General features: G+C 37.7%; 1 protein-coding gene across 5 annotated transcripts in view; it reads right to left on the bottom strand.

Annotated features, from left to right (window-relative positions):
• Nucleotides 1-26459, bottom strand: part of HIBADH (3-hydroxyisobutyrate dehydrogenase) — a 200385-nt gene that overhangs the window by 86131 nt on the left and 87795 nt on the right. For 3 of the 5 annotated variants that reach the window (XM_049893329.1, XM_049893330.1, XM_049893332.1), the window contains 3 exons: nt 23089-23239; nt 8680-8789; nt 5894-6015 (listed from right to left, as the gene is read on the bottom strand). In XM_049893329.1, coding sequence (XP_049749286.1) covers nt 5894-6015; nt 8680-8789; nt 23089-23239 — 383 coding nt within the window. Of the gene's footprint in view, nt 1-5893; nt 6016-8679; nt 8790-23088; nt 23250-26459 lie in introns of all 5 variants that reach the window. The other 2 variants (XM_049893333.1, XM_049893331.1) reach the window with 1 other exon arrangement.

Raw genomic sequence — 26459 nt, forward strand, 5'->3', positions numbered from 1 at the left:
GCCATTGGGGTGGATAAAACTGTCAGAATGGGGTTATCAGTAGGCAACTGCTATGAAAAAGAAAGAGGGCCACCCTCAGAAGGGACTGAGGGAAGAAGCTATTACAGAGCGTGGAAAGAACCCAAGGTTGAATTAGGAGACTAGATCAGTTTACAAGCTGGAGAGCACTGGACAAGTCACTTAACGTCTTTGGACCTCAATTTTGCCATCGACAAAATAACAGAGTCGAACAGTACACAACAGAATCCAGTTTGTTCTGTAAATCTTCATCTAAAGTTCAATAAAACAAAAAAATAACAGCGTTGAATTATTACTAAGGTCTCTCCTAATAAAAAAATTCAATTTTAAGAGCAAAAGAGAAACTTAAAGCTAGACGTACTATTTAAGCCCTGTAGTCTGTGAGAATACCACAGCTAACTTTTATTGAATTTTTACCAATTTCTTTTCTAGATCTTACTAAATGATATGAGTATCTCATACCAGCCCGCCAGCGGTAGCTACTTAGATAGCATTTAATCAAACATTCTCCTTTATAGTCAGAAACACAGAGATATATGTGAAGAAACAGTTTATAGCAAATACAATAACTCTTCTACATTGGCATGAAAATAAAACCTCACTTTAGCAACTTAACTTTGGCACTAGAGTTGGCCTTCATGCTAACTGCATTATAATAATTCTTCAAAAGTGTTTATAACATTTATATTAAATAAACAGATGTGCAAAAATATTGCACACTAACTGATACTATAAATAACGTTAAACATATATATTGTTGTTGTTAGGTGCCATTGAGTCGGTTCCGACTCATAGCAACCCTGTACAGAACCGAACGAAACACTGCCCAGTCTTGCGCCATCCTTACAATCATTGTTATGCTTGAGCTCATTGTTGCAGCCTCTGTGTCAATCCACCTCGTTGAGGGTCTTCCTCTTTTCCACTCACCCTGTATTCTGCCAAGCATGATGTCCTTCTCCAGGGACTGATCCCTCCTGACAACATGTCCAAAGTATGTAAGACACAGTCTTGCCATCCTTGCTTCTAAGGAGCATTCTGGTTATACTTCTTCCAAGACAAATTTGTTCGTTCTTTTGGCAGTCCATGGTATATTCAACATTCTTTGCCAACGCCACAATTCAAGGGTGTCAATTCTTCTTCAGTCTGCCTCATTCATTGTTTCATAATTATGAAAATATCAATTACATTGGTTGTATCTGTTATCTATTGCTGTACAAGACCCACCTTCAAAATCAGTGACTTTATTTGGTCACAATTCTATGGGTGAGCAATTTAGCCTGGGCTAGCTGGGCAGTTCATCTGCTCATCAGGTCTGAGGTCCCTAACTTGGCTGCAGTCATCTGGTAACTCGACTGGGGCTGAATAGTTTAAGATGGTCTCACGCCAACACTTGGTGATAGGTACAACATGTCTCTAGCAGGCTAGCCAAGTCTTTTTTATGTGTCAGCAGAAGAGTTCCCGGCAAGAAGAGAGGGCAAGCCTCAGTGTACAGAGTACTTCAGAAGCATTTCCTTGTGTAATATTACCTAACGTACCACAGGCCAAAGCAAGTCACATGGCCAAGCCCAGACCCAATGTGGGGAGTAGACACCGGGAGGTATGAGTCATCAGGGGCCTTTACTGTAACAGTGTACTACACTGACTATTAGATGTCTTAGCCAAATAATGAGAATGATTTTATCATTTAAAAGACGTTCTTCCATTTAGCGATCTTTATTTTCCTCTCATAATAAATTAGAACTTTATAGAAAATAGTATTTCCTAATATAGTGGAATATGAAACAAAGAACATCACGCTAGCCTTCAATTCTGCCACGGACCAACAGTGTAATCTTTTTTTTTTTTTTTTTTAATTGTACTTTAGATGAAGGTTTACAGAGCAAACTAGTTTCTCATTGAACAATTAATATACATATTATTTTATGACACTGGTTGCCAGCCACACGACATGTCAACACTCTTCCCTTCTCAACCTTAGGTTTCCCATTTCCAGCTTTCCTGTCCCCTCCTGCCTTCTCATCCTTGCCCCTGGGCTAGCATGCCCATTCAGTCTCATTTTATTTTATGGGCCTGACTAATCTTTCACTGAAGGGTAAACCTCAGGAGTGATTTCATTACTGAGCTAAAAGGGTGTCCAGGGGCCATACTCTAAGGGTTTCTCCAGTCTCTGTCAGACCAGTAAGTGCTTTTTGTTTTGTTTTGTTTTGGAGTTAGAATTTTATTCTACACAACAGTGTAATCTTGAGGTAAGCTACTGAACATCTCTGGATTCTACTTCCATACTTGGTAAAACCTTCGATCTGTTACTACATGGGCTGATAAATGGATACAGAAGTGATTCTTTTTATTATATTTCCCAGAATAGTAATTAGCAGATGGCACTAGTTTTTTTTTTTTTTTAGAAGGAAAGGCTAGACTGGGGAAACCAATCGCTTGCTCAAAATCTATACAATTTTAAATTCGTCTGGGTTTAAAAACTTCTCTTTAAAATGCCAACCACATTTCTGGTACATATGTACATAAACATTGGTAAAATGAGAATATCACCACTTGTCCTGTCTATCGCACATGATTATTTTTCCAACTGAACTCATCCCAAGTTTTTAAACATTTACCAATACTATGTTTCAGGCATTGTGCTGGGAAAACAGAGGCTAAAAAGACATACTTCCACAATGTATAAGAATGAGAGTAATAATTGAAAAAAAAAAAAAAAGGAAATAATCCAATATACATAACAGTAGAAAGGATAAATAAAGTTTGATGTATTTATATAGAAGAATACTACACAGTAGTTAAAATTAATGAACTACACATTACAACTATGTGATGGTAATATATCTTATGTACTACACAAGGGCATCTGGCCAAAAGAGTGAGTGGGGGCTGATATTCAACCCATACTCTGCTTACCAAGCCACAAACCCTGACACAGGGCTACATCTGTCTGGAGAAAGGAGTGCCTTTTTCTTTACACAAAGGTGCCTTCTGCTCACCTGAGAGACTGTTTCAGTGCAGAGAAGGTGCCTCTTTCTAATTCTCACAGAGGCAGTGAGTGGGCCAGGGGCCCTGAAACAACATGGATGAAATCTCAGGAACATAACATAGCATGAAAAAGCAAGTCACAGAATATACTCATTATGATTCCATTGCTATAATATTTCAAAGTATGTAAAATAAACTACTGTTCAGAGACAAAAACTTCAGATTAAACTATAATCATGCAAATGAGACACAAAATTCAGGATACTAGTCACCTCTAACTAAACAGAGAAGAAAACAGGATCAGGGAGAAGCACACGAGAACTTTAAAGATTCTGTCTCTTAAACCGGGTGAGGGGTACAAACAGTTATGTATATTGGTTTCAGGATAATTACAATAGTTCAAGCATCACTGATGCTTCTGATTTTTAAAAAAAGGTCATATAGAACTTAAATAAAATTGTATTATTTGTAATAAATCAGATATATAAAGGAGCCACTATGGAGTAGATTTAGTAAGTATCAAAATGAAACCTGGGAAAAACCTTCAATCTGTTACTACATGGGCTGATGGAATGATACAGGAGTGATTCTTTTTATTTTATTTCCCAGAATATTAACTAGCAGAAAATAGAAGGAAAGGCTGGACTGAGGGAACCAATCACTTGCTCAAAATCTATACAATTTTAAATTATCTGGGTTTAAAAACTTCTCTTTAAAATGCCAACCACAGTTCTGGTCCATACATACATAAACACGTAAGTACAGTATGTTCCCATTTATATTTTTAGAATGGTATTGCATTTGTATGCATCTATATATAAATACATACGAATGTATTTATACAAGATAGGGGACACACGAGGGGTGTGGGGAGAAGGATAAAAAGCAGGGAAATTTCAAGGTCTTCACTTCGATTATCTCAAATATTCCCATGGCTAGTGAAAACAGAATCTCTGCACAACTGTGGACCCATCTTGGGTATCTAAAACTATTTTACTAAGCCATGCTTTTCCCACATCCCTTTTATTTAATTTTATTTAGTTAATTAACAATTAATAATTTTTAAACCAGCCTATTTAACACGCTGGAAGTTTCCTCTATTTTCTTTTAATCGAGAGAGTGGAGCCATTTTTAACCTACCATGTTAAAAATATAAAAATAATACCTATGAGAAAACTAATACAAATTAGCTTCTATTAAATACTGGCCACTCTCATAATGATCACATGTCACTAATAAGTTATCACGAACCATCACTACTCTAAAGCTTTCAAGCTACAGCACAGTACAGATTCAGGCATATTCACAAAATAACATTAGTATTTTTACACTAAAACTACAAACCAAAGTTTAAAAGTAGCTTAATAAGAATAAGGGTAATTTCAAAGTTTTCTCACAAATAAGACTGTACTTTAAAAGAAAAAATAAAATTAAAAAATCAAATGGTATTCTTCATCATGAAGTGTTAATTTCAGGCTGTACTCTTAAAGCAAAAGAAAAAAAAGATTAACCAAACAGCAAGATCATACGCACCATACCAATTTTCAAATCCAACTGAAGAAACATTCTAAGAAGACAGAATTGTCCAGCTTATTAATTTCATACTAAAAAAGCTACATCAACACCAAACTTACAACTGCTTATTGGTATTTTATGATCAAAGTGCTTATGCCACATTGTAAAATCTTTGCATCTAAATCCTACTTTACCAATTTAATATAACAATCAGAAAACTCAGCAATTATTTATACCTCCAAATATGGCCTGGGATATAAAATACCTTTACAACAGGACAATTCAATTCCTTATGAAAAATTAAAAGAGTTATTATATTTTGTTACTTTTTAATGTCCAAGACCACAACTGGAATACAACTGCTATTCCACTGTCTATTGCTATACTGCTACAATTACATACATATATATATATTACCTGATTACATATTAATTTTGGAAAAATTGGAAATTATTGAAAATCATAAGACCTATAATACTGCCAATCTCAAATTTAATACTTGACATAATAATAAACTTTTACATTAACTATAAAAGTTTACAATAATATTATAATATTATAAATTTTCACACTAATTATAAAAGTTTATTAGAATATCTCCATGTCCTCTATTGAGGTAACAACATGGTTTTTAAAGAATGTTAATACAGTGAATCATATTTATGGGTTTTCTATTAAGCCATCTCCACATACATGAGATAAACAAAACTTGGTTTACCGTTTTATTTCTTTTATACATGGCTGGATTTGGTTTGCTAATATAGTTTTTTTTTTTAATTTTTACTTCTATATTCAGACTGAAATAGACCTACAGTCTTTCTCTTTCATGTTTTATTGGTTTAAGTATCAGGATTACGCAAGTCTTGTAGAATGAGTTGGGAAACAAATCCTTTTTTTTTCTATTGTCTGCAAAAGTTTGTACAAAATTGAGATGATCTGCTCCTTGGATTTTGGTAACACTCACCTTTCAAATCATCAGGGCCTAATGTTTCCTAAGTGAAAAGATGTTTTTCTTTTTTTATGACTGCTTCAATTTCTTAAGTAATTACAGGATTATTTAAGCTACTTATTTCTTGAATCACATCTGACACATTTTTGTAGGAATTGATCTATCCCCACTCACAGCAATTTGGACAAAAGACTCACAACTCTTCAAGGCTGACATTGTTTTATCTGAATTCAGAACCAGGAATTTATTTACCTTGCAAATACTAAATAACACAAGTCAGTTTTGTTTTGTTTTTGTATTTAGTAGGAAATTGAGAATCTTGCAACAGGTCTAAAAATAACTGGAAATATCCCCTGTACCACAAAACCATCATTGCTACTTTTGACAAACAGAAGTAGGTATGTAAGTATTTCAGCTACCACTTACCACCAGAAACAGGGGCATCCATGAAAACTGCTCCCATTTTCTCAATTTCTTTAGCCAATTCTTTTGCAACTGCAGGATCGATAGTGCTGGAATCTATTAATAATGAGCCTTTCTTCACGTTCCTAAGTATATTAATAAAAATATTTATGGTTTATAACTCTGAATAAACATTTCATGTATAATTACCTACAGAATCAGAATCTATTAAAAGCTGCCAGATATCAAGAAAGTCTTTGGTTTAGTATCAAAAACATTATTAGTACTGGTTGAAAATCTCATTCATTTTCAGATCAATTAATTATAGCTCAAGGCAAACCCAAACTCTTTCAAATAAACTGAAAAAAAAAAAAATCTATCTATTAAAGCTACAAAAAAAAGACCCCACCTAATTAAAGTTATATGGTATAAATTCTGCTTTCAGGTGAAGTACATACTACCCGTGATGATAGAGGTAAAGCTAAAATGTTAGCAATTTAAAACACCTAGTAACTTAAAAAAGGCTATTCAATAGGATTGAAATGTTTGTAAAGTAGCTGTCTTTAAAAAAGTAATTTATTTGTCTTTAACAAATAGTACTGCAAATGTCATTTCCACCAGGTAGAACGAACATAAGCAACTGGAATCGAGCCTCTTGCTTCAGGATGGCATATTACTCTTAAACTGCGAACTTTTTAGAGACAAAATAAGACAACTGACAGGTAGAAAGGAAAATATACAAATGAACCTGGAAATCTCACAGCTAGATCACATCTTTATGTTCTTAATGGTATATATACATATCATAAAGAGTATTTCCCTAAATATATACCATATGTCTTTTAATCATATTTTACATCAATATTTCAATGGCATTTCAGTAGTAAAACTTTTTTTGTTTGTACTGTAAGTACAGAATATATTCCTAGAAGGTTCCCTTATAATCTGTAAGGCAGTGCCTATCTTTACTGACAAAGAAACTCTGACCTAAACTATAATTTATTTAGAGGGCTATGGCTAACCTTTAATTTGAATTTCCCGAAGTTTTTACTAGAAATATACTAACCCAGATAACATATAATCATAGTTATGATTGGAAAAGTAAAACTGAACATAAATACTGAGGGGAGAGGGAATAAAGACTACTAAAAATGGAAGTAAAATCCTGTGATAGAGAAAAATAGAACACAAGGCTGTTTAAACAATAACTTCAGACACATGAATTGATCTGGTTCAAATACAACGCCTGCATACATTCCACAGAAAAAAAACAGCATGCTTGATACATGAAATCCCACTTTACATAACCTAAAGAGTAAGGATTAAGTTCACCAGCCTTCTGTGATATTAATATTTTAAAGATCTTAAATCTTTAAGAGAAATGGGAAATTGTCTCAAAAATTACACATGTATCGGGAGCGGGGAAACAATCCTGGGGAATATAAAGAACCACCCATGAGAAGCAAATTATAGTTCAATGTAAAGCCAAACTCTTTCAAAGCACTCCCTGGCCAAGACTGTTCTGGTAGCCAGCTACCATATTCCTGAGTAAAGGATATTAAAAAATGGAGGCCTGTGTCTTCACACAAGTTTTTAGCAACTTTTCCCTGAAGCCAAAATTGGAAGAGACTAGGTAATGAGGCAGCTAGGACTTCTCAGGACCACACACACTGTGGGCCTGCAAGTTTTATCCAAAATAAGTGTTTTCAACCTTCCTTGGAATCTAAACATTTATCTTATCAGTTTTCTGCCTAATATCCAAGTGTCTTTTGCTTCCAAGTTTGTTAGTTTTCCAAAACAATTCAATTCCTAAAAACCTCGAATTCCATGTACTAGTTTCATGAAATTAAACACTTTCTTTTAGTCCTTCATGAGTCTATAGGGCCTATCAATTTGTTCTAGCTCTGTTAAAATTCCACAACAAAACCAGGTCAAAATCGAACAGTAAAAACAGAAAATTAAGTTGGGAATTCAACTACTGTGATCTTAACATAACCATAAATAAGGGTGTATCAATAAGCAGCAATTAACCAAAAGATTTTCAGAGCCAAGTAAAGATAGGTACTGGCTAGGAAACTCTGGCCTAAAGTATATTTTACCTAAAGAGCTACTGTTAACCTTTAATTTGAACTTCCCAAAGTTCTTGCTACAGATGTACTAACCCAGAGAACATACAATAACTTCTAATTATACAGTAAAACCTGCAAAAGCTGGAAACTGTATAAGGCGGAAACCTGTCAGAGAAGGAAAACTCAAATATTTTCCCCTAATAGATAGCAACAGAAAAGTGGTAAGCTGTACCTGTCAAAGGCAGAAAACTCACAAGACCAGGAAAAACAAGGCAGTCAAGCGTAGTTACAGCTCTCACAGGTTTCACTGTATAATAAAATATTAAATAATGGTGCTGTCTCCAAAGTTTCATTTTGTTTTTCATAGAAACTTTTTCCTGAATTTCCATAAACGGTAAGAAAATTATGCATATATAATGGTTATACAGTTTAAAACTCAACCTTTAAAAATCTATTCAACACGTTACCAGTGAAAGGGTAAGTTTAACGCAAAGGAGCTAAAGGGAAAAAAACAGGAGCAAAAAAATTTATTCCCAAAAATGGGTAAGTGGAAGAAGAACATAGTCACATAAAAAATATATATACTTTAGTGAAAAAACAAACCCTTTATAATGAGAGAGAAACCACACCAGTCACTTTACAGAAAAGGTTTAAAAAACACAACTGAAATTTTCTAATAGCTCCAACAGATGTACAATTCATGAACTATCATAACAATATTCACAGTTGAGAAATACATACTTTAGAATTCCATTTGCTCCAGAATAAACTTCTATTGCATTAATACTGGTGGGCAGCATTGTAATAATTCTGTCAGCTTTTTCAGCTACATCTGCTGGGGAAGACACTACCTTAAAAAAAAATTGCAAAGGCACATTATTTAAACAGAAAGGTAAGCAACTTCTAGAACACAAGTGGGACCAACTTTTTATGCATGCCTATAACATGACAGTGAATACAAACTAATACTTGTATGCAAATGACCAAAAAACAAAAGTTCACTGCCTAAAATAAAAAGTTCATTTCTTATACACATACAGATGCCACTTCTATGCAATCAAATCTAGTGTTTAAAGAGTGTGAAGGGAGCAGAGAGGGAAAGGGCAGAACCCAACAGTCCTGGGAACAGACACGTCTCATGGGTTCCTCCAGTCTGGATTCTTAAACAGCATACTTGCTGGTACGTGCTTTGGCTATGCAAAACATTCTAGTACAACAGGGCTGGTAGCCCAACTAGAGGATTCACGAGTAAGTTGGTGGGCAGCAAAATCCCCTATCAAAATACCTCAAACCCCAATCTCTACCATCCTCCAGTCTCTATTTTCAGACCAAAAAATATATATATAAACCCATATCAGAAAAGGTCAGGACAGGGATTCTGGGAAGACGGTGGCAAGAGCAGGTCTAATATTCCAATTCTCCCCACAAAAGCAACAAGAAAAACAACTAGAAGCCCATATTCATCCCTGTGAGAACTCTGAAATGGTAGACAGAAGGATCACAGCAAAGAACTGCAAGCTGAATAAAAATGAGGACAAATCTCATAAGTTTATTGCAGTATTTAGCGCTGTCGAAAGCACTATATTCGGGGTGAATTGAGAGAGCTAACACCTTGTAAAATTCTAATGTCCTGCCTCCAAAAAAAATAACTAAGCACAAGAAAATAAAATAAAAAACTGAAAATGATGGCGTGCTCAAGGGAGTAGGACAAAGGGCAAGAAATTGTACTTACGGGAGCCTGAATAGTGAACAGTTGAGAAGAATATGAAATAATATTAAACAAGCTCAAAGAACTAAAGGAAAACACAGACAAAGAAGGTCAGGTCAAGGACATGGGCACTTACTGCAGTGACTGTGAGCACCACCATGAAGGCTGGCGGTATGAGCTACCAGAACTCATGTGAAACTATTTATACAAGATAGACTTAGTACTAGGCATCAAGGTACTCTCTCGTTTTAAACCCTCACTTTCACTTCAGTAATGAGCATGAGCATACTATAAAGTTGTTGTCTGTCCTCTGTGCATGCACATGTGGGTATATGCACTCTCATTCATATCTTCCCCTCCCCAACTCGCCTGCACTCTGTCTCACACATACACCTTGATACAGTTGGCCAGCCACTCAGCAATAAAGGAGGTCACGAGAGAGAGGGAGTTCATTCCTTGATTCAAATTCTCCTTTAACAGAAAGAATCCATCATCCCAATCTTCATAAAAAATCCTCTAAAGTCTTTTCTCTCAATGCAAATCAAAACTACAATGAGATACCATCTCACTCGGACATTACTGGCATGAAACAAAAAACAGAAAATAACAAATGTTGGAGAAGTTGCGGGGAAATTGGAACTCTTGTGCACTGCTGGTGGGAATGCAAAATGACAACCACTTTGGAAAACAATATGGTGCTTTCTTAAAAAGCTAGAAATAGAAATACCACACAATCCATCAATCCCACTCCTAAGAATATATCCTAGAGAAATAAGAGCTGTCACACGAATAGACATATGCACACCCATGTTCATTGCAGCAGCATTCACAATAGCAAAAAAGATGGAAACAACCTAAGTGCCCATGAACAGATGAACGGATAAACAAACTATAGTACATACACACGACAGAGTACTATGCAATGATAAAGAACAATGATGACTCTGCAAAGCATCTCACAACATGGATAAATCTGGATGGTATTAGCCAAGTGAAATAAATCAATCGCAAAAGGACTAATACCGTATGAGACCACTATGACAAAAACATGAAAATGTTGCCACACAGAAACAAACAATTTCGATGTTTAGGAGGGAGGGGAGGGGTGGAGAGGGAAAAACACTAACTAGATAGTAGGTAAGTGGTAACTTTGGTGAAGCGTAAGGCAGTACACAATACTGAGGAAGTTAGCACAACTTGACTGGCGCAAAGCCACAGGAGCTTCACAGATACAGCCAAACGCCTTAAGAGACTGAGCTACTGGGCTAAGGGCTGGAGACCATGGTCTTGGGGGCTATCTAGCTCAACTGGCATAACATAGTCTACAAAGAAAATGTTCTACATCCGACTGTGGTGAGTATCGACTGGGGTCTTAAAAGCCTGCAAGCAGCCATCTAAGATACATCTACTGGTCTCATCCCAGCTAAAGCAAAGGAGAATGAAAAAGACCAAAGACATAAGGGAAAGATTAGTCCAAAGGATGAATGGGCCACAAGTACCACAATCTCCACTAGACTGAGCCCAGAAGAACTAGATGGTGCCCAGTTACGACTACCGACTGCTCTGGCTGGGATCATAATAGAGGGTCCCAGACAGAGCGGGAGAAAAATGTAGAACAAAATTCAAACTCACAAAAAGAAACACCAGGCCTGCTGGTCTGACAGACTACAGAAACCCCAAGAGTATGGCCCCTGGATATCCTTTTAACTCAGTACTGAAGTCACTCCTGAGGTTCGCCCTTCAGCCAAAGATTAGACAGGTCTATAGGGCAATAATAACAGGCATGAGGGACGTGCTTCATAGTTTAACCATGTGTATGAGACTAATGGGCACACCAGCCCAAAAGCAAAGACAAGAAGGCAGGAAGGGACAGGAAACCTGGACAAATGGAAACAGGGAATCTGGGGTGGAGAAGGGGAGAGTATTGACACATCAAGGGGCTGGCAACCAATGTCATAAAACAAACTGTGTATTAACTGTTTAATGAGAAACTAACTTGCTTTGTAAACCTTCCCCTACATAAAAATTAAAACAAACAAACAAAAGAAGTTTAGGGGATCCCGGGAAGGCACCAAACACCTGGAGATCATGTGGAGAAGAAAAAGAATTTAAATTTATACTGTGGAAGGGAATGGAAGATGTGGTGGGATTAGGTAGGGAATACAACAAGGTTTACAACATGCTGAGGGTGAATGCTTTCAATAAAAAACTGAGCCATGGTCAGAAAACAAAAATAATAACAAAATAAAGTCTTCTCTCTTTATTTAAAAAAAGACAAAGGACCATCAGGCAGATAATTGAAGGTTTCTCCATAGAAAAATTTATATACATATTAGAAACTGAACATATTTTCTATTAGAAAATGTGAAGTGACATGTAGGCATCTTAGGAACGGGAATGCCTCTGCTTATCATGTGGAGGAAGTTTACATGACATTTTTTGTCTTTGATGTGCAGTTGATGAAAGCGAAACAATAGGGAAGCCAAATATAGTATGTAACCTAAATATTATGAGCTTGAAGAACTTACATTTCAATTTTCCATAAGAGACTACCAGTTTCTAAATCGAATTCTAGATAACTGCAGTTTTAACATAAAGCAATTTAACATCATTCTATAAAATTTCAGACAAGTATTTTAGCACTTTGCATGTGAACAGGGTAGGAAATGATATAAAACTTGTCAGATCCTAAAACAAAAGATACTCTCTTTCAATACTTCCTTCAGAAGGCAATGCAGGCTCTTAAGAGTCTACAATGAGGTACATTCAACATGTATATTTTGATATATAATAGGGACTTGCCACAAATAATTCAGGGAGGGGAAAGGTTTTTTTCTGTTCCAAAGAAATACATGGTACATGAAAACCTTTCCTATGCTCAAATACTGAGATTCAGAAAGAGGCAACAATACCTAGTTTTACTCAAGAAAAACAAAGGTCAGTAAGATGAGGAAATAAGAAAAAGTCATTAACGGTCATAATTCTCTACTCCTAAACTGTATTAAGAATAAAAGTTACTTAAAGGGCTTTATCTGTTCATTCCTTACACAAATAAGGTTAAAAAAAAAAAAAAAGCAAAAACCCATTGCCATGGAGTTGATTCCCACTCATGGCCACCCTACGGGACAGAGCAGAACTGCCCCACAGGGTTTCCAAGGAGTGGGTGGTGGATTCGATCTGCCAACTTTTTGGTTCACAGCTGAGCTCTTAACCACTGTGCCACCAGGACTCCAAATAAAGTCAACACAATGCAAAACAGTGGTGTATGTCTCAGTGGCCTTTCGTCTCACTGGCCTTTCCTTCTATTGCAGCTCCAACTCTCTAGATCTTTAGGGACCACAGTAAGCTGTGGGGTCTAAAAGTCAATTTCAGAGATTGTCTTAGACCCTTACATTTGAAGGAAATTCAATTCCATCTAGATAACTCTTTGAGAGGAGCCCTGAGGGACACCAACAATTAGGCCACAGATCTAAGGGTGTGCCACATCTCCAATCTTCTCATGCCCCATGAACTGGCAGTTCCAAGTCATGCAACTGCCAAGTTCATGGAGTTACCAATCAGCCCCCCGCATTCCCAGCATCTGCTTGAGATGCTTAGGTTGCCAGGGTACTGCTAAACCTTCAATTATACAGGAAAGCAATGTCAAAGCTCACAGGCCTGAAAAAAACACACAATGATAGTGATAGCTGGAATGTCACCACTGTGCTGGCCACTGCTCTGTCTAATGACTATATACATTTGGTAAGGTATATTAATAGTCTCTAATTTGTAATACAGAAGGCATGTTTATTAGACAGAGAGACATGTGTCCAGCTACTCAAATAATCTTGCTTTTGATATGAATTCAAGACTGAAATAATTGACTAATAAAACTTGGCCAAGGCTCAAAAGCTGGGGGAAAAACACAAACCTCATTACCAGTTTGACACTAACCACAAAAGCCTTTAGGAGCCAAATTAATTAGAGTCATTTCGATTACATTTGCTAATTGAATGGATAAGCAAAGACAGCATGGATTAGTGAAAAGAACACTAATTTGGGAAGCTAGAGACCCAGGTTTAGTTCCAGCTCTGCCGTTAAGTCATGTGTGATTTTGTGCAAATCACTTAACCTCTTTGGTTTCAGTTTTCCAGTCTATAAAATAAGAATAGTGATTTGGGTTACTTTTAAAGGGTTTCCACCTCCAACGTAGAAAGGAAGCTAAGGAAAAGAAATTTATTTCCCATATACAGTAACAATAAGTTCTTTTGTTGTTGTTAGTTGCCAACAAGTCGACAACCCATGGTAACCCCATGTGTGTCAGGATAGAACTGTGCCTCACAAGGTTTTCAGTGGGTGATTTTTCAGATGTAGATAGCCAGGGCTTTCTTCCAAGGTGTCTCTGGGAGGACTCTAACCTGAAAACTTTTAGTTAGCAGCTGAGCATCTTAACCATCTGCAGTACCTAGGGACTCCACAGCCCGTGAAAAGAGACTGATGAGACAGGAAGCTTCTGCAATAACTCAGTACAAACGTACAATAATAGCAGGACTCCAACTGTGCAGGTCTTCTATACCCCCACATCTGTGGACAGTCACTGACCTGCTGGTCTGGGCCATGGCTCTGCTCTGATTGCTGGGTCTATCCCAGACAGATCTCTTGCCAATTCCAATTGTCTCATTCTTCAGCTATTATGAATTAAAATGACTCCACTTTTTTCTATTAGCTCGATTTTGACTACAGGAGATTGGCTGTCTTGTATATCACAATATCTAAAGTCTTTAAGAATTCTTACAGCCAGTTTCTCTGGATTTAACTTTGATTCATCTGCACGCTAATATGCATCGATGGCACATGTGCAATATAAAGAGTAGGGGACTGGATAGATTAAAGACAAAATCTGCTTTGCTGCATGGGGCAGAGTCGGTCAGCAGGGTCAAGAGTATTCTGAGGAAACTGTACTTCCCTTTTTATATATACAATGGAAGGAGACAGCCATTAGCGTGGCTGCTTTATATAAAGAGAAATTCTTGCTGCCTCTTCTAGACAGAACAGTCACGTAAGTCAAGTTCAGCATTGATTCCAAGTAAACCAGCCAGATGGGTAACAGAAACTTGCAAAGAAACAAGATTAAAGTGACCTTGTTAAACTTGCCACTCCTCTGTTTTTTAATCTTTCCAAGTAGAAAAGCAGTTACTTCAAAATTATACTACACTTGAAAAACCGACAAAAACATTTTGTGCCTACATCTTGAAACATTTGGCCAACAATGATGGAACCCACTCAGCAACAGGCTTTTAAAGTTCTCATTTAATAAGACCTGAATAGATGCCAGATTATATCTCGGGAGAATCACTTAACGAAACATGTTTAGCCTTACAACTCAGGAACCACAAAATGGTTTCCAAGTTTTTAAAGAAAACACAAAAGAAAAGAAAATCTAATTAAGCCTAGTTCAACCAGAAAGCTCACACAGAAAGGGTGCATACTTCCCCACATTTCTGGCACAGATCAAGAGCAACTCCAAGGAAAACCCTAGACAATCAACATGAGACAGAGTCACTTGCCCTTGACGCTAAAGCTTAAAAAGAGAAATCAGAATCTTCCACAGAATAAAAGTGGGACAGAAAAGACAGTACACCATAGATTCTTAAGCAGGGACGACATCAAATCATGTTTCTTCTAGTTTGGTGTTAATTTCTATCATAAAGTAAGAATAGTGGTTTTGGTTATTTCATTTAAAAGTATGTCTACAAATCTTATCCAAGGCACTCTGGATTTAGTGACTCAGCCAACACAGTAGGGGGTGTGTGTGTGTATGCTGGCGGGAAGAATGAAGATTTAAAAACTATAGGTACAATGGTAGCCCTGGTGGCATAGTGATTAAGAGCTACAGCTGCTAACCAAAAGGTCGGCAGTTTGAATCCACCAGCCACTTCTTGGAAACTATAGGACAATTTTATCATGTCCTATTGGGTCGCTATGAGTCAGAATTGGCTCAAAGGCAACAGGTTTAGATTTTTTTTTTTTTTTAAATAGGTACAATAGCAACAGCAGCAGCAGCAGTAGCAGTGGTAGTAGTACTAGCAGCAGTAATAGCACTTTCTATGTACCAGGTGCTCTAGGACTACAAGGAAGGTACTCTTATTATTCCATTTTATAAGACAAGAAAATTTCAGCAGAAACGCTAAATAATGTGTCTGAAGTCACACAGCTAACACGTGGCAGGGCAGAGATTTGAGTCCAGGCAGTCTGGTTCCCAGGTTTATGTTTTTAACCACTATATTCACAATTTATTGAGTCAACATTTCTTATATATGAAGGCCCGATAATTATCACTGATTACTTGCTTAGAAGAGATGCTAAAAGTTGAAATGCTACACTGTAGGTAAAACCTGAGTTTTCAACAACAACAAGGATATAACAAAGGGATGCTGAAAGAAGAATATCCAATGTTTTTATAGAAAGGACCACAAGTGAGAAATTTAACCAATATAAACGTCCTATCAGAATACGCTAACGTTTAGAGGCATAAATAAGCTGATTAAAAACAATCATATAAAACATACCTAATATGTCAGTTTTTATTTCCTTCACAATCCATTTAGTATTTTCTACTACTAGTCAGAACTTAAAGAAAAATCTCCAGGGTCATAGCATTCATTCTAAAGTACTTCTTCATCTGGAACTCTGGGTGGCCATCTTGTACCTTGAGGGGAGGGAGGAGCCTGCCTGAGGAAAGAAGAGCCAAGACTCTGACAGGAGCCAAGTCAGCTTATATCCGTGCTGTTAAATTCAGTTGTGCCTGAGATCAGACCATCTGCCAACTCTTCGGTTAATAAAACAATAAATCCTCAATTTTTGCTTTGAAAAAAAGACAAAGTACTTCTCAAAGGAGACTTCTGAGGACCTTTAGAACCAGCTTACTGTTTTTGATCCAGGTATGTCTGTTTCAATACTTTTTCTTCCTGTAAACTCCCCCACTGAAAGCACAGCTGACATTAGAAATCAAATAGCCAGCCTTTCTGTAGTCTTCTTTTTTTCGGGGGGGTGGGGGGGATGTATTTTCTTTGGCTGACACTTCATCAGTGAAACTTGACATGGCAAACATAGGGGGGGACACCTCTCCTTAAAACGTTAAGAATGAACTCAAATATACCTTGATTTTTTTTAACCCTTAACCCCTTTACTGCACTACTGTGCACAATGGGAAGTTTTAAGATTTTCACCTACATTTTTCCATTCCATCCCAAGTCTTGTCCTTTGTCTTATATTTTCTTTTTTACACAACATTGGAAAAAAAAGCTATAAAATAATTACATTGACAGCTCTGTTTACAATAGCAAAAAGCTGGAAGCAACCAAGGTGTCCATTAAGCGAAGAATGGGTAAATAAATTGTGGTATATTCACACAATGGAATACTACGCATCGATAAAGAACAGTGACGAATCTCTGAAACATTTCATAACATGGAGGAACCTGGAAGGCATTATGCTGAGCGAAATTAGTCAGAGGCAAAAGGACAAATATTGTATAAGACCACTATTATAAGATCTTGAGAAATAGTAAAAACTGAGAAGAACACATACTTTTGTGGTTACGAGGGGGGAGGGAGGGAGGGAGAGGGTTTCTTATTGATTAATTAGTAGATAAGAACTGCTTTAGGTGAAGGGAAGGACAACACTCAATACATGGAAGGTCAGCTCAATTGGACTGGACCAAAAGCAAAGAAGTTTCCGGGATAAAATGAATGCTTCAGAGGTCAGCGGAGCAAGGGCGGGGGTTCGGGGACCATGGTTTAAGGGGACTTCTAAGTCAATTGGCAAAATAATTCTATTATGAAAACATTCTGCATCCCACTTTGAAATGTGGCGTCTGGGGTCTTAAATGCTAACAAGCGGCCATCTAAGATGCATCAATTGGTCTCAACCCACCTGGAGCAAAGGAGAATGAAGAACACCAAGGTCACACGACAACTAAGAGCCCAAGAGACAGAAAGGGCCACATGAACCAGAGACTTACATCATCCTGAGACCAGAAGAACTAGTTGGTGCCCGGCCACAATCGATGACTGCCCTGACAGGGAGCACAACAGTGAACCCCTGAGGGAGCAGGAGATTAGTGGGATGCAGACCCCAAATTCTCATAAAAAGACCATACTTAATGGTCTGACTGAGACTAGAGGAATCCCGGCGGCCATGGTCCCCAGACCTTCTGTTGGCACAGGACAGGAACCATTCCCGAAGACAACTCATCAGACATGAAAGGGGCTGAACAGTGGGTGGGAGAGAGATGCTGATGAAGAGTGAGCTAATTATATCAGGTGGACACTTGAGATTGTGTTGGCATCTCCCGTCTGGAGGGGGGATGGGAGGATAGAGAGAGTGCGAAGCTGGCAAAATTGTCACGAAAGGAGAGACTGGAAGGGCTGACTCATTAGGGGGAAAGCAAGTGGGAGTACGGAGTAAGATGTATGTAAACTTATATGTGACAGACTGACTTGATTTGTAAACGTTCACTTGAAGCTCAATAAAAGTTAATAAATAAATAATTACATTGACATTTTATTATATCAGAACTTATTCATTCAAATTAATGTTACCTTTTAAAGTAGCACTCTTAGGAAATCACACTTGTTCAAATGACACTGCCACTGTTTAAAACAATTTTAAGCTGCCAACACAAATCATTTATCAACGAATATTTTATCTTATGATAACAAGATACTTCCCCACAGGCCCAAAGCTTTTTTACCCTTTATCCTTCCCAAGTTTGATACTCTCCTATCCTCCCTTGCTGTTTAGAATCAATACTCAAGGACCCCTTAGAGTCAAGACAGTTAAGGGAATCAGAGATGGGAGGTGGGAAAGAGGATACCGTCTTCCAGGCTTGCCTCCGCAGTGTAAACTGACAGACCTTTCCCTAGGCTTCCCACAGAACTTAGCTCACAGTGTGGTGGGGGCAGGGGTGGGAGATGCAGACAAGAAGGCAGGGCAAAGGGAGCTCTCTAAGAGCCAGAGATAAGGCAAGTCTTCACTCCTCACTAATCTGGTAGGGCAGATACCCAGAACCCATCTTCTTTCCTTCTTCACATCTACTTATAAATATATCGTAAGGAAGAGGGAAAAGAGGAATACCTGGTAACAGAGTCTGTCCTAAAGAACCTTCAAATTTCAATCCAGGAATCTTAGAGACATTTCATGACTTTCATTTCAGACTCCATCAGTTCTGTTAGTGAGTGAGCAAGAGTATTTACAGTATCTCTGTAATTCCTTATCAAAAATGAAATGACTCCTAACAGTAACTTACTATTCTTTCCTCCTCAAACACTGCCTCAGCACTTTGTAATATTCAAACTAAAAATTCAACAGAAACTTCCTTGTAATATTATTTGGGCTTGCCACTTAAGGACTGAAACCACATTCAACTCAACATGCTTTATTCTCAGAATACGAGGTGGACTGCTAAGCATATGGTAGGTACTCAGCCTATATCTGATGATCTAAAGTAAAAATCTCTAGAAACCTGGAGATTGAGGCTCTACTTTTCAAGACATTGCTCCTTTGTCCCCATCCTTCATCTGGATAAATACTATTTATTCTTCTACTGTCTAAACGTCTTTTCTTCAAAAAGAACTTTCCTAACTGCCCCCTCACCCAATGTAACACATACTTTGTTATTAAAAACCAGTAAGACTATTTTTTTTCTTTAGACTTAGCACTATTTAGAATCATACATTTGTGTGCTTTGATAGTTTAAAATCCTCTCCACTGGCCTCAAAGGCAAGGACTGTGACATTTTGTTCTGGGCTATATTCCCAGTGCCTGACACATAGAAAGTACCCAAAAGCATTAGTGAATTAATAAAGGTCCTATCCTCTGTTTTGCTAAGGAATTCTATAGTGGCCTTAACCCACTGGTATCAAATTAATAAAAAGTAATTTTTCTTCACAAAGAGAGGGAAGACTCTGACATTATGTCATTTGAGTGGAGAGGCAAATAGGTATATACAGCAGATGGGAAACTTAGCCTTACAGGAACTAACTATACGAACTTATAGCTCACACTTACATACAGTTTAAGTACCAAACATTATTTTAATGTTTGTCCCAAACACTCAGGAGCCCTGATGGCACAGGAGTTAACACCGGGCTGCTAACCAGAAGGTCAGCAGTTCGAACCCATCAGCTGCTCCGTGGGAGACAGATATGGCAGTCTGCTTTGGTAAAGGTTTGGCCTTGGAAATCCTTTGGGACAGTTTTACTCTGTCCTATGAGGTCACTAAGAGTCAGAATCGACTCGACAGCAGTGAATTTTTTTTGTTGTTGTTATTCCACTTTTTAAACTCTACAATATTAACTCATTTAATCCTCACAACAACCCTATAAGAAAGGTACCATCATTACCTTCACTTCACATGTGTAGAAACTGAGATACAGACACATTAAATAACCCACCCAAGATTGCACGGATTCTAAATGATGAAGGCAGATTCCAAACCTATGCATTCGGAGATTCCCAATACCAGCTCCTGCAACTTATTCGATCTTCCCAAAAATGAATTTTTTTTTTTTTAATTCCAACAAATGGCGGCAGAACCTCACATTAAAGGAAAAAAGTGGGAGTATGTGATCAGTGATTTGACATTACTAATCCAAAAAGAATCTAGGCACTTTACGACAGATAACAGAATCATCAAGAAAGAGACACACACACACTCTCTCTCTCTCAAAAATGTTTCACCCATTAATTTCATTAATTAGTGATTATGTATAATGTAATTAAAAGAACCTAAGGCTCCAAAGTCAATGACAGACCTTTGTTCAGACCGTGGCTCTTGCCATTCACATCACAGCCTTGGGGATGTTATTTAACTTCTTCAAGCATCAACTTCCTGATAATACTTCCGTTGCAAAGTTAAAATTAGATAATGTATATAAAATATTGAACACAAGATGTCACACACAGTAGGTGCTCACTAAATATTAGCTTCTTTTCTCTCCCTTTAAAATGTAATGACCTCTTTTCACTCTGGGATAAGCTTTATTCTTAAATTAGCTGTCCTTCACTCCTAAGTAAAATCAGCAATACTAAAGAAATGGGAGTTTTGTCGGGGCACAGAGGTAAGAGGGGTAACTTTAAAGTATGAAGCAGCTCAGGCAAAGTATCAGAAAGCTCTGCGTATCTGGGAAGAAGCAAAATAGAGATTAACAAAGGGGTGATGATCGTCTCCGTTGCTCCACAGGCAAGCTGTAAGCATGACAGACTTGGAGGAAAGAGTTATGGCATCAGTAAGAATTTGCAAGGCCATAAACTTTTGCTTTGCCCGTCTAAAACAGAGCAGTCTCCATTCAATTCCTACCGCCCCCTTACTGGGACAGGATGGATGATGAAGAGAAATAAATCCACATGATTTAATATATATATCTATATTCTATATAGATAAATTGATATAGACATAGATGAAAATCTCTGGAACATTACTCCCCAAAATGCCAAAGAATTATAATATTAGTTTGGTTAAATTCTAAATTTATCTTTAATTGAGGATATTTTTGTTGAGAGACTTACCACCACTAGTTACTCTTACAAATAATTATATAAACCACTGTAAAGTCTAAACATCAAATAGATGTTTTACCCTCAAAAATAATATCCATCTCCTCAAAATAACTACAAATTGATTCATCCCAGACTGAATATCAACTCTACATGCTTTCCATTCCTGAAGACGGTAAAAGGCCACCTTTCCCAGATTCTCTACTGAAACAAAGAACTGATCAAATCTCCCCAACAAGCCTAACAAGAGGCTGAGCTACTTAAGGTCATCTGAATGCCTGCTGGACTGGGATACAGTGTCAGTATCTGTACAAGTGCCTGATGCACTCAGCTGCTAGCTAAAAGGCTGGAGGGTTAAAGTTCACAAAGGGGTGGAGATCAAGTCCACCCGGTGGTGCCTTGGAAAAAAGGCCTGGCAATCTATTTCCAAAAAAATTAGCCACTGAAAACTTCATGAGTCAGAATCAACTCTATGGTAACTGGTAAGGTAAAGAATGGGCATAAGCGGATACAACCTTCCCTGCAAAAGTTCCAAGACCACACTCACATCCTTGTGCAACACTGCCACCATCTCTTACAGCATACAACCTAGGGAAGGAGGTACAGATATCTGGGTCTGCAGATGGTGTCTCTCCAAGTTACCTAAACCTGCTCTTTAAGTACTGCACTCCTCAGTATTTAATTTGAAGTTTATCATTCAGAAGTCAACTGTTAAAATTTTATTTTTCCTCTCTTCTTTTTCTATATGTCTCACGAATTTTTTTTCAGTAGTCTCCCAGCTGTGGGATCACATTCCATCCTGTTATGACTCTATAACTTGTACAAAAAGAATCTCTCTCATATCTAGGCAAAAGGAAACTCTAAATTCAGTTACTGATACATGGTCTCTTGCCATCTGAGTTGCTGATAAAGTTTAACAAATCCAGACGATTCAAAACTAAACCAGCAAGTGTTATCATGAAACATGATATACTCTAGCCCTAAAATTCCTGAAACATGAATGACAGCCTAAAGAGAGAACATTAAAGATCTAACAGAACTCTGTACTTCATTATAACCAACACTTATTCACAGGATGCTGCCATACGATATTTACAAAGAATATTCACACGTATTTTCTCATTTGAGTCTCATAACCTAATAATGCAGGCTGTCGTCATTCCCATTTTACCAATGAAGACAAAAACTTGCCCCCAGCAAGACAGCAGGTATCTGAGCTGAAGCTCAAAGATAAGCTTTCTATCTCTAAACCTATTCTTGTTCTAAAACAAATTATGCCTTTCAATAAATGGGAGGCTATCTCACCAAATCATCTGCTTTAGCGGCACAGTAAGAAAGTTACCGTCTCAGAAAAACTGATAAAGAGCCAAAGCAAGTCCATCTCACCAAACCTGGGGAATCTCCAAGTCACTTGCCAAAGAGTGTTGTTGTTGAGTCATCCCCTAAATTATGGCAAACTTATTACACAGAGAATTGGATTGTTGTGATCCACAGAGTTTTCACTAGCTGATTTTGGGAAGCAGATCACCTAGTCTGTCTTAGTCTGAAAGCTCCACTGAAACCTGAACAGCATCAAAGCAACATGCAAGCCTCCAATGACAGATGAGGGGTAGCTGTGCTTGCAATGAGCGGGCTGGGAAATTAGCCCAGATCTCTCACATGGAAGGAAAAAACAACTGCCCTCATGGCAAAGGAGAGACCCCCTCAATATACGATGTTCTCCCCTGGTGTACACCAGGATGTTCGATGAATGTTTAAAAAATAAAAATAAAAGAGAGAAATAAAATTAACAATGAATTAGACTTACAACTCCACCAAGTATACTTCTCTCTAAGAAGCTTATTTGAATGTATATTCATTTTTAAAAATCAAAATCTAAAACAAATGTAAAGAAAAGGCCTTACCTGTTCACCTTGATCTTGAAACTCTTTACATGCATCAGGGAACACATCATAAATGACGAGTGGATAGCCATGTTTTATGAGATTTTTTGCCATTGGGTTCCCCATGTTGCCCAGTCCAATGAATCCAACTGGAGTCTTAGAAGCCATTGACCTAGAACACACTGATTTCAATATATTACTTTCAATCAGGGTAGACAACACTTTTTAATTGTAAGTATTAAGTTAATCGTTATTTAGATGGTTTCTACAAAAGAATTTTTAAAAGGCTAGTGTTGTGTGAGGGATTGCTTTTATATGGCCTATCTTACCATGATTTTGTAACGCCCACCAAATGACTGGGTAGAACTATGCAAATAAGGTGCTTGTGGCCCACCAAGGGGACTGAATAACTTGCTAATAATGTAAATGAAGTACATAGCACCCTTGTGAGGGTGAGACCATGCAAATCAGGTACATGGAACCCTAACAAGGGAATTGATCAGTTTTGCCATCCCACTAGGCTTAAAGGGAGACATGGCGGGGCGGGGGGAGGAAAAGCTGAGAGTCTGCTTCGCAAGACCACAGGAATCAGAACAGCACGAGACAGCTGCTGTGGAGCTTGCTGACCCACGGGTTTAAGAGGTGTAACGCTTGCCCAAGAAGGCCTCCAGCAGGCGGAGCCTGGCGGCAGAGGGTGAGAATAAGCTGTCCTGATTTAGGAACTGCGTCCTGAGTTGTTGTTCCTGTTACTTTCAAGTTGATCCTGATCCTGAGTTGTGCCCTGTTTCTTTCCTAATAAACCGCTTAACTGTAAGTACAGTTCACGAGTTCTGTAAGATGTTGCAGCGAATTAATAAACCCGAAGACAGGAGGGAGAGTACTGAGGGGAGGGTGAATAGTTGATGTTAGAGATGATGGAGTGGTACAGCAGTTTGGAAAAGTTGGACATTTGGGACATCTTTAACCTTCACTTCATAGAAACCAGCTTTTGCTGATCCTTATAAAAGAGGTTATTCATTTAGCTAGTTTTAAACTAATGACCTAATCACATTTAAACTATCAACAACGTACAGGCTGACTTACTTCTAATTACAGTATTTAGTTCCCCTAGGACACACTTTTAAAATTTGAGGCAATCTCTCCTCTGTTTTCTACAGTATCCCTTTACCACTTTTCACAATAAACTTAATAATTTTATAATTTATAAAACACCTATTATGGTATTCTTGATGCCTCATGTCTATATTATCTCCTTAAACAATGTATAAAAAAGACTGAAAGTAGCTCAAGAATGCTGACACACGGTGAAAAGTGTAAACAATGTCACGGAATAATACATATACCCACTGCCATCAACTCAATTCCAACTCATAGCGGCCTTACAGGACAGAGTAGAACTGCCCCATAGGGTTTCCAAGGAGTGGCTAGTGGATTCAAACAGCCAACCTTTTGGTTAGCAGCCTGAGCCACCAGGGCTCCAGAATAATATGTATAGAAATTGTTAAATAAAAACATAATTTGTTATGTAAATATTCTCCAAAATCACAATAAAATATTAAAAAAAAAAAAAAAGAGTTCATCATCTTTCACCTTTCTCCAGGTGAGCTATAAGCAACATAAAGACAGGACCAGGTCTTTTATTTCATTTTTGGTCAATGTTACTGCTATGGGTTGAATCATGTTCACCCAAAATATATGCTGGAATCCTAACCCCTATACCCTTGTATGTAATCCAGTTTGGAAATAGAGTTTTCTTTGTTATGTTAATGAGGCCTATCAGCGTAGGGTGTATCCCAAACCTAATCACTTCTGAGTTATAATGAGCTGCAGAGACACAAAGACTATCAAGCACTAATGCGGGGCGGTGGGGTGGGTGAGAGATGCCACATGAAAATCACCAAGGAACCGAGGAACACCAGGGCTACAGAAGATGCGACAAGAGTCTTCCCCTAATGCCAACAGAGAGCGAGCCTTCCCCTATAGCTAGAACCCTAAAGTCAAACTTATACTCTCCTAAACTGTGAAAAAATAAATTTTTGCTCTTTAAATAAAAAAAAAAAGGAGTGAAAGTATTCAATAAAACCTGTATCTCTAACCAGGCTCGATAACAGAATTTATAGAAATAAATTTATAATCAATCAATGTAATCCACCACATAAATAACAGAATCGCACGATCATCTCATCAACACAAAAAAGGCATTCAACAAAGACCAACTCCCATTCCTGAAAAAACTCTCAATAAAATAGGTATAAAGGGGAAACTCCTCAACATAATTAAGGGCATCTATACAAAACCAACAGCGAACATCATTCTTAATGGAGAGAGGCTGAAAACATTTTCCTTGAGAACAGGAACAAGACAAGGATCCCCTTTATCACCACTCCCATTCAACACTGTGCTGGAAGTCCTAGCTAGAGTGATAAGCCAAAAAAAATAAAGGGCATCCAAATTAGTAAGGAAGAAGTGAAACTGTCCCTATTTGCAGATGATATGATACTATACATAGAAAATCCAGAAGACTTCACAAGAAAACTACCGGAACTAATAGATTTAACAGAATGGCAAGATATAAGATAAACCCAACCCAGTGCCGTCAAGTCAATTCTGACTCATAGCGACCCCACAGGACAGGGTAGAACTGCCCCACAGAGTTTCCAAGGAGCGCCTGGCAGATTCGAACTGCTGACCCTTTGGTTAGCAGCCGTAGCACTTAACCACTAAGTCAGCAGGGTTTCCAAATATAAGATAAACATACAAAAATCACTTGGATTCCAACACACCAATAAAAAGAACGACAAAAAGGAAATCAGAAAAACAATACCATTTATAATAAAAAAAAAATAGCCCCTAAAAAATTAAAATACTTAGGAATAAATCTAACCAGGGATGTAAAAGACCTATACAAAGAAACTACAAAACACTACTACAAGAAACCAAAAGGGACCTACATAAATGGAAAAACTTACCATGCTCATGGACAGGGAGACTCAACACTGTGAAAATGTCAGTTCTACCCAAAGCAATTTACAAATACAATGTAATCCCAGTTCAAATACCAACATCATTCTTTAAAGAGAGGGAAAAACTAATCATTAACTTTACATGGAAAGGGAAGAGGCCTCAGATAAGTAAAGCACTGTTGCGAAGAAAAATAATGTCGGAGGACTCATATTACCTGACCTTAGAACCTACTACAGCTACAGTAGTCAAAACAGCCTGGTACTGGTACAAGGACAGATACATTGACCAATGGAAAAGAATTGAGATCACAGATGTAAATCCATCCACTTACGATCACCTTGATCTTCAACAAGGGCCTAAGGGGAAAAGACAGTCTTTTTAACAAATGGTGCTGGTAAAACAGGATGTCTATGTGCAAAAAAATGAAA

Source organism: Elephas maximus, chromosome 8 (genome assembly GCF_024166365.1).
Source record: "Elephas maximus indicus isolate mEleMax1 chromosome 8, mEleMax1 primary haplotype, whole genome shotgun sequence".
Lineage (NCBI taxonomy): Eukaryota > Metazoa > Chordata > Mammalia > Proboscidea > Elephantidae > Elephas > Elephas maximus.